Source organism: Prionailurus bengalensis, chromosome E3 (genome assembly GCF_016509475.1).
Source record: "Prionailurus bengalensis isolate Pbe53 chromosome E3, Fcat_Pben_1.1_paternal_pri, whole genome shotgun sequence".
NCBI classification, from domain to species: domain Eukaryota; kingdom Metazoa; phylum Chordata; class Mammalia; order Carnivora; family Felidae; genus Prionailurus; species Prionailurus bengalensis.
The window spans coordinates 32464179-32477209 of record NC_057357.1 but is presented as its reverse complement, the minus strand read 5'-3'; the positions used below and the strand labels follow the sequence as shown (position 1 = coordinate 32477209).

At 58.0% G+C, this 13031-nt stretch overlaps 2 protein-coding genes and 1 long non-coding RNA gene across 3 annotated transcripts; all 3 read right to left on the bottom strand.

The window, feature by feature from the left end:
* Positions 1-193: 193 nt before the first annotated feature.
* On the bottom strand, positions 194-4818 carry TNP2 (transition protein 2). The gene is made up of 3 exons (XM_043559455.1): positions 4814-4818; positions 1189-1589; positions 194-358 (listed from the first exon to the last, which is right to left on the bottom strand). Exons 2-3 carry the CDS (start codon positions 1529-1531, stop codon positions 342-344), a joined length of 360 nt encoding a protein of 119 aa, XP_043415390.1. The 5' UTR covers positions 1532-1589; positions 4814-4818; the 3' UTR covers positions 194-341.
* Positions 4819-4916: 98 nt separating this feature from the next.
* On the bottom strand, positions 4917-5686 carry PRM3 (protamine 3). Its single transcript, XM_043559454.1, has one exon. The coding sequence runs from the start codon at positions 5296-5298 to the stop codon at positions 5005-5007; it is 294 nt and encodes a 97-aa protein (XP_043415389.1). The 5' UTR covers positions 5299-5686; the 3' UTR covers positions 4917-5004.
* Positions 5687-8658: 2972 nt separating this feature from the next.
* Positions 8659-10049, bottom strand: LOC122471668. Its single transcript, XR_006294233.1, has 2 exons — positions 8946-10049; positions 8659-8846 (listed from the first exon to the last, which is right to left on the bottom strand). It is a non-coding gene; the product is annotated as an uncharacterized LOC122471668 (long non-coding RNA).
* Between the last annotated feature and the right edge of the window lie 2982 nt (positions 10050-13031).

Here is a 13031-nt window from a genome sequence, read left to right as displayed (position 1 = left end):
GCTTCCTGGCGTGTCCAGCCCGCCTTAGTTTCTGCTCCTGTGCTCGCGTTGGTTCGCACACTTCCGCGAGGTCCCGGCGCGAGCCACGCCCCTGCTCCTTACAGGGCCTCTTCCTTCTTTGAGCTTCCAAGCCAGGCCCCCCCCCCCCAACCACGTGCCCCCTCTCGTGAAACCAAGACGCCAACTCCAGGAATGGTCATCCAGCGTACAAGCTTTAATCAACGTTGCATAGAAATCACTGTAATAGTGCGTTCCCGCAAAAAGTTTGACTTCCTTCTAGTGCGCGATGGCATTTCTCATTTGGGTGCAGCCGGTGCAGGAACAAGCCATGGGGTGCTGTCTCAGTTGTATTTCTGCCCTGAGGGACGGGAAGGGGAGAGGACCTTTAACTGGGAATGCGTCGCCGCCTCCTTTGGATTTTGGACTGCTCACCGGCAACTAAATACGGGGGGTGTGGGTGGGGCTTATTAGACTGTCAACCCCCTTTTGCCTTCTGTGAATGCGCCCATTTGTCCCACTTATCACCCAACCATCCATGAATTCACCCAGTCCCTTTATTACCCAACGTCCTTTCACTAAACTGGATCCAGGCTACCCATTCAGTCTGTCTGTCCAAACGTCTTCCTCCCACGGTGCAGTCAGGCTTCCAGTTGACCAGCCAGTTCATCTACCCTTTTATCCATCCACTCATCTGCTCGTCTACCCACCTAGCCCATCATCAACCATTTCGCCTTTCTTTCCGCAGCTGTCGAACTACGCCCAACCCATTCACCATCCATTCACCAGTCATGGGACGGGGGGGGGGGACGGAGGTGCCGTCTATCCCTCGCTCCCTCCGTCCACTCAGCCACCTAACCTTGGTCACCCAACCCTCTGTGGACCAACCTTCTAATGAGTGGTTTACCCAGCCAGCCTCACATCCACCCATCTAGCTAACCCACAGTCTGGCCCCCCTGCCCATCATCCCACTCTGTTTGAAGAGCTAGTCCATGAGCGCGTCACCTGTACGACCGCCCTAGTCTCCTCGCCTTGGCCACCCTTGCCTGTGGTTCCTCTGTGCTCTGGCTTAGAGGCTGCTGCCTTTACCTCGCTCCCCCTAAGGTCCAGCTGGGCTGCTCTCCCTCGTCTGGGGTCGGGGAGGGGGGAGGGGAGGGTCCTGTGGCCCTTCCCCACCTGCTTGAAAGGTACCTGAGTTCCGCCTCTTTGTTTTATACACCCGCGGGCTCCTCTTGGCCGCCTTCCTCTTTTTCACCTTTCCTCCCGAATTCCTTCTGTTCTTGGGGTAGCTGCAGGAACGAGTGGTGGGTCGCGGGGGGCAGCGGTGGGAGCGCATGCTGTGTTTCTGGTGCCTCGGCGGTGGGCTGGGGTCTGGACTCTGGCTCTGGTGGCCAGTTGGGCTGTGGCCGGAGCTCCGGCTCCGGCTCCGGCTCCGGCTCCGGCCGCAGCACTGGCTGCAGGTGTGGCTTTGGGGCCGAGAGTTGCCGTGGGGCTGGGTGTGGGTGATGGGAAGGCTCTGCGTCTTGGTGTCCATGGGAGGCCACGCTTGGAGGGGCAGAGGCCTCCTCCTTCTCCTCTCGCAGCGCGCCCGGCTTTACAGAGGCCCCGGCAGCCCCTGCTTATATAATTGGGGCTGATTGTGATGGCACAGGCCACCGGGGTGTGACAGATGTGGCCAGGCTGGGACAAAGCCCCTGCCCCTTGCCTTCACCCCAGGGCGGGGTCGCTTTCAGGGGCGCTCTGGGAGAGTCCCATCTGTTGGCTAAAAGTAGGGGCCCTCGGGGCGCCTAGGTGGCTCAGTCGGTTAAGCGTCCGACTCTTGGTTTCGGCTCAGGTCATGATTTCACAGTCCGTGGGGTCGAGCCCCACATGGGGCTCTGCGCTGACAGCACGGAGCCTGCTTGGGATTCTCTCCCTCCCTCTCTCTCTGCCCTTCCCCCACTCACGCTGTCTCCGTCTCTCTCAAAAATAAACAAAATTTCAAAAAAAAGCGGTAGGGACCCTGGGGTCGGATGGAGCTGGGTCCATATCCCTGGTCTCCTGCTTGCTTTCCTCTGGCTTTTGAAGAATACCGATCTCCCGGGACGTCAGATGAATTAGAGAATCTACGTCCGGTGGTTGGCTCCGGGCCAGCCCCCAGAAGGACCTCCATACCCGCTGTCTAAGCATCCCCAGTGTGCTTCCGTATTCCCCCCACGCAGCGTGGAAGTCAGGAGCACCTCTCCGACCCTGGTGCAGTTGGCTGGCCTCGTGGGCGGCCCATCGGGTGGATGACTAGTGCACAGCCAGACGGGCGGGTGGGCAGACGTCGAGTCGACTGGATGGCTTACCGCACGGCGGGTAAGAGTCACCGGACGGACTGATGGGTGGTCTGCCTGGTGAGCTCACCTCCCCAGCCATGTTTCAAGCCGGGGGATTTAGAACCTGGTTCAAACGCCGGTTTGGGCTTATGTCCGATCTTGGGTAGCGTGTTTTGGTTTTCAAGGCTCGGTTTCCTCATCTAACAAAGGGATGTCTTTCCTTCCTTCGCCGCATTCTTGTGAGCCTGACTGCGGGGTCGCCTTGAGAGCCTGCCTCTCCTGACTCCCTGCTCCTCACCCTGCTCCCCTCCTCGATGGTGGAGCCCCGCCATCCAGTTGGAATCACCACCCTGGCCCGGCTCAGACCTCCCAGCTCCTAGAGCGGAAAGCCGGTCCCTGCGTTTGCACACAGCCCCGTCGGAGCTCGCTCGTCCGTTCGATGCTCCGTCCGCAGCCGCCTGCCTCTCCCCACACCTTGGCCAGTGCCCGTGGGCTTTGCTCTTGGCCGCTCAGCTTGTAGCTCCCATTCCCTGCTGCCACGCCCCACGCTCTGTCCTCCCCGCCCCCAGCAGCCCCCCCAGCCAACCCCCGCTTCTCTCTGTTGGTCATGCACAGCTTTGCCTCTTGTTGTGAGGCTTTGCTACCACCTGCTTTTGTCGCAGGTTATTACTAAGCATGTCCCGTCAGTCGTGGCGAAAGCCGCTCTCGTCTACTGAGCGCTTCCTGTGTGGCTGGCCTCCGGGCCCCACGTTTTCTGTAGGCAGCCCTGCCCTCCAGCCTCCCAGGGACGCTGTGCAGTAGACTGAATGCTGGCCCCCCTGCAAAGATATGTCTACGTCCTAACCCCTGGAACCTGTCGTGGATCTTTGCAGATGTAAGTAAATTAAGGATCTTGAGGGCATCCTGGATTATCCAGGTGGGCCCCAAATCCAGTGACAAGTGTCGTTATGAGAGAGACGAGACACAGGGAGAAAAACCAGGTGGGGGCAGAGCCCATGAGGGTACTTGACCACAAGCCAAGGAAGTCCTGGGGCCCCTGTGTGCCGGACGAGGCAGGAAGGATTCTCCCCTAGGACCTCCGGAGGGGGTGTGACCTTGTTGACACCTTAATTTCATGCCTCTGGCCTCCAGACTATGAGAGAATAAATCTCCATTGTCTGAAGCCACCAAATCCGTAATAATTTATTATGGCAGCCCTAAGAAACTAATGCACCCTGGAAGGTGGGTGTCTCATTATTATATTTAACAAAGGGGAAACGGGCTCAGAGAGGTTGAGAGACCAGCCCAGAGTCCCACAGCTCATCAGTGGCCGAGCCAGGATTCCAGTCCAGGTCTGGCCCCTTCTAGTCCTGCCTTTCAGTCACGGAGGGCCCGCATGGCCCTCTCTGTCCTGAGGGCTCTGCTTGTGTGAGCTCAGTGGGGCTGGTTGGGTTCTCAGTGCTGGGCCACTCTGTCAAGACTGGCTGTGGGTCTCTGGACTGTCTCCCCCATCCTCCCCTCTCCCCACTCTCCTCCCCCCTCCCCACTCTCCTCCCCCCTTCCCTCCCCGCTCCTGCCTCCCCTCCACTGCTGACTCCCCACTTCCCGGCCCTCCAGTACTTAGTGAGATAGAGTCTGTGTTTTATTCAACTCAGGGCCCATCAAGCCTGGCATGGTGCCTGGTATGCAGCAGAGGCTCGATGGGGAGTTTGCGGGCAGATGACTGGGCAGGCGGACCTATGGGGCGTGGACAGAGGGACGGAACCGGCTCACCGAGTTCCTTGGTCGGGGCGTGGAGTTGGGGGCCCTGGACAGCAGGGTCTCTTCCTCCCGACATCACATGCCCTCTGCCTGCTCCGGGCCTCAGCGGTGGCCTCCCCTTCGAGTAAGTCAGGGCCTCTCCTCGCACTGAGAATCTTCTGGAAATACTGTCTGCCTCGCACCCCTGTCTCCAGCAGCCCCCACCAGGATCCTTCTTGGGCCCAGGAGCCTGGTGCTCGGGGGACCGAGGGAAGGGGGTGAGACCTCACTGGTTATTTCTTTTGGCAAGAGCAGGGTTAAGAGAGCCAGGGCAAGAGTGGCAACAGACGCGTTCCAATGCTTCTTGAAGGCCAGAGTAAGGGCCCGGGTCTGCGTCTGGATCTGGCACCTTCTCTGGGCTCCCACTGCCCATTGCTGTGATGGGAGCATTGGCAGCTGGACCCCTTGATGAAGGCAGAAGTGAGCCTTTGGCGGCGGGGAGCACAGGTGGTCACCCTGACTTCAGCAGCATCAGTGGCTGAGGACTGGAGGCCCCTCCATGTGCTCTGACCCCAGAACCGGGGCCAGGGTGGCCAGAGGCAGCCACCGTGACCCCAGCGACATTTCCGACAGACCTGGCCGGCTTCCAGTCCTGGCTACCACTTTTCCTACTCGCTGAGGCAGGGGAGGGTGGTTGAGAAGCCACGGGGGTGTGGGCCTCCTGAGAACTTCCAGCTGGACACCAGGAACAGGGGTCCCTGACCCCTGCTCTTCCCTGTCCCTACCCACACGCACACAAGGGCACACGCTCGCACAGACACACACACACACACACACACACACACACACACACACACACGGCACTGCAGGCGTGGGGTTGGAGAGACCAGAGAGGCGAAGTCCTTGGGAGACTTTTTATTGACTCTTTTCGGAAAGTTCTTCTCGCCGGAACAGTGGTGGGAACCTCTTCCTGGGTCACCGTCGTGGGTCAGGAGTGCGTCTGCTTGGGCTCGGGGCTCTGCTGGGCCGCAGGCTCCTCTTCCGCACCCTCCTTCTCCTGCCGCTCGTCCTCTATCAGCAGCAGCTTGCCCTGCACTGGGAGCTCCTCCTCGTCCTCCTCCTCTTCCACCTCCTCGTCGTCCTCCTCCTCTCCCCCCTCTTCTCCCTCCCCCTCGGACGACAAGGAGAAGTTATCCTGACTCACGCAGGCCACGAGCTTCTTCATGGGGGATTCGTAGCCCCGGCTGTGGCCAGTGCTGAGCTTGGCACAGCGGGAACCCATTGCCCGCGTTGGCTGCCTCTCCAGACCGGGAGGGAAGGCCACTGGAGATGGGGGGAGTGGAGGGGCTGTGAGGACAGTAGGCAGGGCGCTGACATCACAAAGGGGCCCCTGGAGCCCTGCCCCCCGCCCTCGGACAGCCGAGTCTGGGCTGACACCTGTCTCAGACCTCAGCCACCAGCAGCCCCCTCGAGGTCCCACCACCTATAGGCCAGGACGGAGTTCCAGGCCGGCCACCTTGCCTCATTTGTGCTGGCAAAAGTCCCCCTTTTAGCTGGGATGACAGTTGGGGATAGAATTTCCAGAAGCAGGAGAACACATAGGCTCCCCTCCCCACATTCCAGAAGTACCCAGCCCCAGAGAGCCGTTGACATTATGTGAGGATGGGTCAGAGTAGTGGTTCCTTTGGGGGGCAGTTGGCATGAGGGAGGAGAGAGGCTGGAAATGTCTGGTTCCTTGACCTGGCGGTGGAGGCGGAGGGGGGGGGAGCGACGGGGAGGGCTGCACGGGTGTACTTATAAGCTGTGCCCTGTGTATAAGCTGTACTTCTGGGAGACTAGAAGTTTTCCTGTTTGTGGTCACAAGTCTTTGTACACGTGCCCATAGCGCACGATTTCAGCACGGGGTGCAAGGGAGGGGGGTGAGGAGTCATTTCTGAGCACTTTTCCTTTTTCTGCTCCGGAGGGAGCACAGCCCTGACAACAGGGATTTAAAATTTGTGGTAATGTCCAAAGAGTTCAAGGGGCGCCTGGGCGGCTCAGTCGGTGAAGCATCCGACTTTGGCTCAGGTCACGATCGCACGGTCAGTGAGTTCGAGCCCCTCCCCCGCACGTGCTGTGTCTCTCTCACAAAATTATAAAAGATTTCCGGTGGCCCCCAAGGCCTCCCTCAGTCCAGCGCCTCTTGCTGGAGCATGCCAGACCTGCTTCCCATTCCCCAGCCACCCAGCACACCCTTGCCCACTCTGGGTAATGGGAGGATACCGTTTATTTTGTTCACTTTTTGTATCTGTGCCTGAGGGAGACTGGACAGCAAATTTATTATCTCAAGCTTTATTTGACAGATGACTTTGGTGCATTTCAGTCAAGATGTTGTGGGCTGGCAAGGAGCATCCAACGTCAGGGGATTGCTTTGGTCTCACCGGGTGGTTCTTTGGCGGGTGACTTTTCCTTGATTTCCATCCAGGGGTGTGTGATGGACCCCGGAAGGTTTAGTGTCGCCTCTGGCACCTCCTTGTCCTGACCCTTCTGTGGCCTTTGGGAAAAGAGTCCTGGTTACAGGGCTCTGGGGACAGGACTCGGGTGTCACGGGGTGGGGTCCCAGGGCCACCCTGGGTGGGTCAGGAGTGGGGCTGGGGGGGGGGGGTGCCTCCCGGGGGTGGGGTTCCCGTGCCAGCCTGGGCGCATCAGGGGCGGAGACTGGCCACACCTCCGGTCCTGGACCTGCAGGCACCTCGCTGGCGCCTTCTCCTTTGGCAGGAGCGTCTCCTCCTCCTGCAGGCCCTGTACCGCCGCCTTTGGGAAGAGCGCCTGTGTCTGTAGCAGGAGTCTTTGTGGGTCCTCTGGTCCACCTGGATGTCCTCTGCGTTCACCGCCTGCTCCTGCTCCTTGTCCTGGCACTCATGCTGGCCGTGCTCCTGCCCCTGCTGTGGGTGTCCGCTCGGACTCCTCCTGCAGCATCGGACCATGGTCCCGGGGCAGGTGGCTTAGGCTGAGGGCACGGCTGGCCTTGGGGGTAGGGGAGGAGGGTTGAGGCCTGCCCGCCTGCTCTTGCCGTCAATGTTGGTCTGGTCTGCCGGCCGCTCTTTGCGGGCTTATATATAAAGGGCCCCCCCCTTTATGACTTGGCGGCCCCACCCTACCATTGTTCCCACGCTGGCCAGTCCCTTCACAGCCGGCAGGGCCACCCCCTTGCCTTGCCTAAAAAATGTGTGTGGGTCCCTCAGGCCACAGGAACAGTGCTAACATTTTGTACAAATCCATCTCAGTTGGGTGTCATTCTCACCCACTCGTTCCTGAAGCTTCCTCCCCACCCTGGGGCTGTGCCGCGATCAGGGGTTTTGTATGGGTTGTTACTGCATTCATTTACTTTCCAATTCCCGCTTCCCATAAAGAGGTGACGTGGCTTGCTCTAGGTCGCTCTGCAAATACGGGGCAAGGCTGGGCATCAGTCTGTGCCCTTGGCCTTCCACCCCCTTCCCACCCCAGGCGGTGCTCCCCTCCAGCCCAGGTGGTGCTCCCCTCCGCCTGTGCCATCTTCCTTTCTCCTGGGCCTCACTGTCCTTTGGATCCCAGTAAAATCCAGAACGTGGGAGCAACTGTCCGACCTCTAACCCTGTGGACGTCACCTTAGGTGCAGGGGGACTTTCTGGCTGGGTCCCGTGTGGGAATGCGGGTGGCTTCTAGGAGCTGGGAAAGATGAGGGAACTGGTTCTTCTCCCCTGGAGCCTCCAGAAAACCCAATTCAAGATAATAAATTTGCGTTTTAAGCAATGAAGTTTGTGGGGATTTGTTAACAGCGGCTATTTAGGAAACCAGTACAGAGGGCTTGATCCCACCCTAGTATTCATATGCTGTTTAGTGCCGCCCTAAGTGTAAATGCCCCGGGATGTGAGGGGGTGTTGTGCGTCCAGCCGTCCTGCCATCCTGCCCGTATACAGTCAGATACGCGGGGTCAGGCAAGCGGGTTCAGTCCCATTCTGTGTCCTTACCTGAAAAGACCGGGTCATTTATGCCCATCTTGCAGTGTGAGCCCCAGACGTGATGAATGTATGGTATTCAATAAAGGGAAGTCACGGCCATGACATTTCTGCGGTCACTTTCTCACCGAGCTCCCTGAGACTGACGAAATGCCCTGGGCTTTGCCGGGATCTGACTGAGCCAAGCAGACTCAGTCTCCCAACCCATCGTGAACAATGTCCACATCTCACTGGGGTTTTAAGCCCCCAGTGCATCGTGTGGGTTGAGGGGGCAAGAGGAGCCAGGCAAGATTCCTCGTGTCCTGAACTAGGGAGACATTCAGTGCTGTCTCGGCAGCATTGTTCTCAAACAGAAGACACCTGGGCACTTGGGGTGTAGTGAAACCTTGAGCAGGAGCTGCATTTCCCCGGCTGTCCGGGGGCGGGGCAGGGAGCAAGTCCAGAGCCAGGGAGAGGCCCTCCGACGCCAGCAGGACCCGCCCCCGTCCCCGTCCCCGGTGGGACTCACAAAGGGCCGGCCGGCGCTGGAGCAGATTATGGTGGTGACCGGGGCGGAACAGAGAGCTTGGAGCCAGATCCAGTGACCGCCGCTCGTGTCCCCTCTTCCCGGCCTCCCCCCCCCCGTCAAGACAGAGAGACGAGGGCGCGATTCTTTTTTTTTTTTCAACATTTATTGACAGGTGGCATTGTTCGTTAGCAGGCTCCTGTTCAGGTCATGGTGCTGGTGGCATGTTCAGAGGCGGCAGGTCGGTCTTGACTGGCTGGTAGAAGTCCGGGCAGGAGTGGCGGACCGGTACCCCGTGCGTGGATCATCTTCTCCTACACCTGCCCACCCTGTAGCGGCGGGAACACACTGCGGAGGGAACCGGGGAGGGGGAGTTTCAGCGGGGCGGTGGGACCCCCGGCCCGGCCCCACTCACCCCCCACCCCGCCCCGGGGCGCGCCCCTTCACCTCTCTTCCTCGGCCTCCTACAACATCGCCTCCTTCGTCTGCGGCATCGGCGTCTGCGGCGACGGCACCTGCTCCTGCTGTGGCTGCGGCAGCATCTGTATCTGGCCATGGCTCTAGATGGATCCGGCCGGGATGCTCAGAGCAGGGGGTCTATCTTGGTCGAGCCAGCCAACCTGTGAGCAGGTGGAACTTGGTGGGCTGTGAGCCGGGGGCCTGGCTTGTGAGCCTCTTATAGACACAGGGGGGGGCCCTGGGCATTGTGAGGGCACAGAGGCCTTGACCTCACAGACCCTGCCTGAGCTGTCCTGATCGCGTCCATATATGGGCATGTGGGAGGCCCTTGGTGAGGGCAGGGTGGGGCCCGGCCAGGCCCGGCGCCCCGACCCAACCCCAGGTCACCGGCCGAGGGGAGACAAGAGGACTTCTCTGTCGGGGGCACTCAGTCAGTCAGTCAACAACCAAAAAAATTATTGGACACCTAGTATGTGCTCGATTCTGGGCTAGGCCCTGGCATACCGCGATAAATAAGGCAGACGTGTTGCTGCCTAATCGACTTTATCCTCTAATTGGGCAACCTGAAGGAACCGCACGGAATAATTAAGATTGTGGAAAATGCTGAGAAGGGAAACCCGAGGGTTTTTTTTACAAGGGTATAGGTTAGGGGGAAGCCGACCTCAGGGAGGAGATAGGAAAGCTGCCCAGGGGTTTGCTGGTAAAGCGAATTGCTGAAGGGTGAGTCAGGGTCGGGGGAGGGAAAAGCATGTCGGGAGCGGGAACAGCAGCTGTGAGGTCCAGAGGCAGCGCACGGCGTGGGTTCCATTGATATGAAGGGTCCAGAAGAGCGACATCCATAAACACACAAGTCCATCAGTGGTTACTTGGCACCAGGGAACCATTGAGGGCTGCCTGGTGGGCACAGGGCTTCCTTTTGGGTGACGAAAATGTTTTGGAACTCGGTGATGGTGGTTACATGACAGTGTGAACACGCGAAGTGTCCCTGGATCACTTTTTTTAGAGTTGATTTATGTTGAGAGAGAGAGAGAGAGAAAGGGAGAGCACGGGTGGGGGGTGTACAGAGAGAGAAGGAGAGAGAACCCCAAGAAGGCGCCGGGCCATCAGCACAGAGCCAGATGCAGGGCTCCAGCTCACGAAACCATGAGATCATGACATGAGCCAGGATCAAGAGCCAGACACTTAATTGACTGAGCCACCCAGGCCAGGCCCCACTGAGCCACTTTAAGATGGTGAATTTGGGGACACCGGGGTGGCCCTGTCCGTTCAACATCCGACTCCTGATCTCGGCTGGGGCCTTGATCTCAGGGTCATGAGTTCAGCCCGCGTTGGGCTCCGTGCTGGGGGTGGAACCTACTTACAACACAAACCAAAACATACGGTGGTGAATTTTACAGCACATGAATTTCACCTCGATTGAAAAAAGGAAAGTCCAGAGGCTGAGAGGTGCTTGCCAAGTGTATGGAATTGAAGGAGACCCCCGTGGGTGGGGCGGAGAGCGCGGGCGAGGTTGGCAAGACAGGGCCAGCCCACTCTGAGCTTTGTGTGATCTTTCCTGCGACCTGCATGAGTTTGAGGGATAAAGAGGGTAGTCATTAGCATTAAATTTGGTTAGTTATAACCGAAAACCAATGTACCTGACTTCTGGATGTGAGTTTTACATTTTACTTAAGAAGTTAGAAGTGCTGGGGCGCCTGGGTGGCTCAGTCGGTTGAGCGCCCGACTTCGGCTCAGGTCATGATCTCGCGGTCTGTTAGTTCGAGCCCCGCGTCGGGCTCTGTGCTGACAGCTCAGAGCCTGGAGCCTGCTTTAGACTCTGTGTCTCCTTCTCTCTCTCTGACCCTCCCCCACTCATGCTCTGTCTCTCTCTGTCTCAAAAATAAATAAACATTAAAAAAAAAAAAAGTCAGAGGTTGTTGGGCCGATCGTGTCCTTGTTTTGGGGATTCACAGACTGGAACATTTGGGCATGAGGGGCACTGTTTCGCCAGATGCTCTCAAGTGATTCAGAAAAACAGCAGTAGCGATGGACAGGTATCTACATGGGGAAAGAGGGAGAGCGTGTAGTGGGGTAAATGGAATAGAATGTTAACCCTTGACCAGTCTGGGTGAAGGGGCGTTCTTTGTATGGTTTTTGCAACTTTTCTGGAACTTTGAAATTATTTCAAAATCAATTACTAAAACTATTTTTTAAAACAAAAGGAAGAGGGCCCGGGAGGAAGGCCTTCCAGGGCTGGTGTAAGGGCTCCCCCTTTCCGAAGGGCCTTGGGCTTCTTTTATCTTTGGCTCTGCCCTCAACAAGTGCTTTCCGTTCCCAAGGTTGCCTCTTAGTCCAAAGCCAGGGCCACCGTGGACAGTTGTGCATTTTGTGTACTGCTCAAAGCCCTCAAAGGGATTGAATGGGGACCGAAATCCAGCCCGTGCTCTGCCTGCCACACACAGGCAGGCTTCTGCCCACAGGAGCTGTTTTCTAATTGCTCACAGTAGAAGTCTTTTTTCTAATTCGAACAAAAGCACACTCAGGGCTAGCCTCAGCCCTGCTGGAAATTCACCCATATCCACTGTCCAAGCAAGAGGGAAGAAGAGGAGGGGGACAAAAGGAGTCGTTACTCTATAAAGAGCTTTCCCAGACACCCCACCCAGCAACTTCCCTTCTGATCATTTGTCTTACTTCAAGAGCATCCTGCCCCTGCGGATAAAGCTGGGTTCTTCGGAGGGAGAGACTGGCCAGTAGATAGACAGTTAGTGCATTTTGCTCCAGAGGGGGTGCAGCCAGAAACTTCCAGAACCCTACTCCCCAACCCACAAGGAGGGAAAACCATGAATTAGAAGCTAAAGTCCACCAAATAACTAAGAGGGCTACACCTGGCACGAAGGGAGTTCACAGTACCGTTTCATTCAATGATTCATGTATAGATCTGATTTAAAAAATTTATTTTTAACATTTATTTTTGAGAGACAGAGAGAGACGGAGTGGGGGAGGGGCAAAGAGAGAGAGGGAGACACAGAATCCGAAGCAGGCTCCAGGCTCTGAGCTGTCAGCACAGAGCCTGACGCGGGACTCGAACTCACGGACCGCGAGATCCTGACCTGAGCTGAAGTCGGACGCTTAACTGACTGAGCCACCCAGGCGCCCCTGGGAGAGTCCTCTTGAGGAGGTGATGTTTGAGCCGAGGGCTGAGTGATAAGGAACCAGCTGTGCCAACATCTGTGCAGTGTGGGTGTCCCTTTGGGGAGGGGGCCGGTGGCTCTGTAGCACACAGTAGTTCAGGGCTGCGGGCTGAGCTCAGCCTTCTTGGACACGCAGCGTGGAGGGCGTCCTGACCTCTGTGTCCGGCCCCCGCACACAGGGAGAGAGCGTAGAGGAGGCTCCTCTGTTTCTAACTGCCTTGGCCCGGGAGTGACTCCCTCCACTTCTGTCCCCACGCCATGGGGGAGCTGACCATGTGGCCTGTGGGGCGCAAGGCAGGCCTGGGGGTTGAGTCGGGGGGCTGCTGCAGGAAGGGGAGTGGAAGGGGACGACGATTCTTTAGTGTCCCCCTCTCCCTCTGTCGCAGGGCTGGAGGGACGCGGCGGCTGGCGGTGGGCAGGGTGACTGGCAGGAAGCTCATGCACAGGGTCTAAGAAGCGCCACTCTGAGGAGGGGACGTGTGAGCGGAGACTTAACCGGGGGGTCCGCTGGTTTGAAGGCCTGGCAGCGGGACAGGAAAAGCTTGGGACGGAAAGAAAGCCTTCGGGTTTAGCCGCGGAGACCCTGCGTGAATCAGATCACTGTACAAATAGGTCGTAAGGCCGGGGAAAGGAGGTGGGCCCCTGGGGCTCCTCTGGATCTGAAATGTTGGGGGTTTGTTCGAGCAGCTGGCTGTTACCCTGTGGAACGTCGCGCTTGCCGCTAGCCGGTACTCGCCGCGTTTGCTCTTTATCTCCAGGTAGGACACAAGTTCCGGGAGGTCGGGGACCGAATTTTGTTCACCGTGACAAGCCTCCTACTGTGAGTGACCGGGCACACGGAAGAAACCCAAACATTTGTTGAAGAAGTGAACGATAAATGGGTGCTTTTAGGATAAAAGTCTTT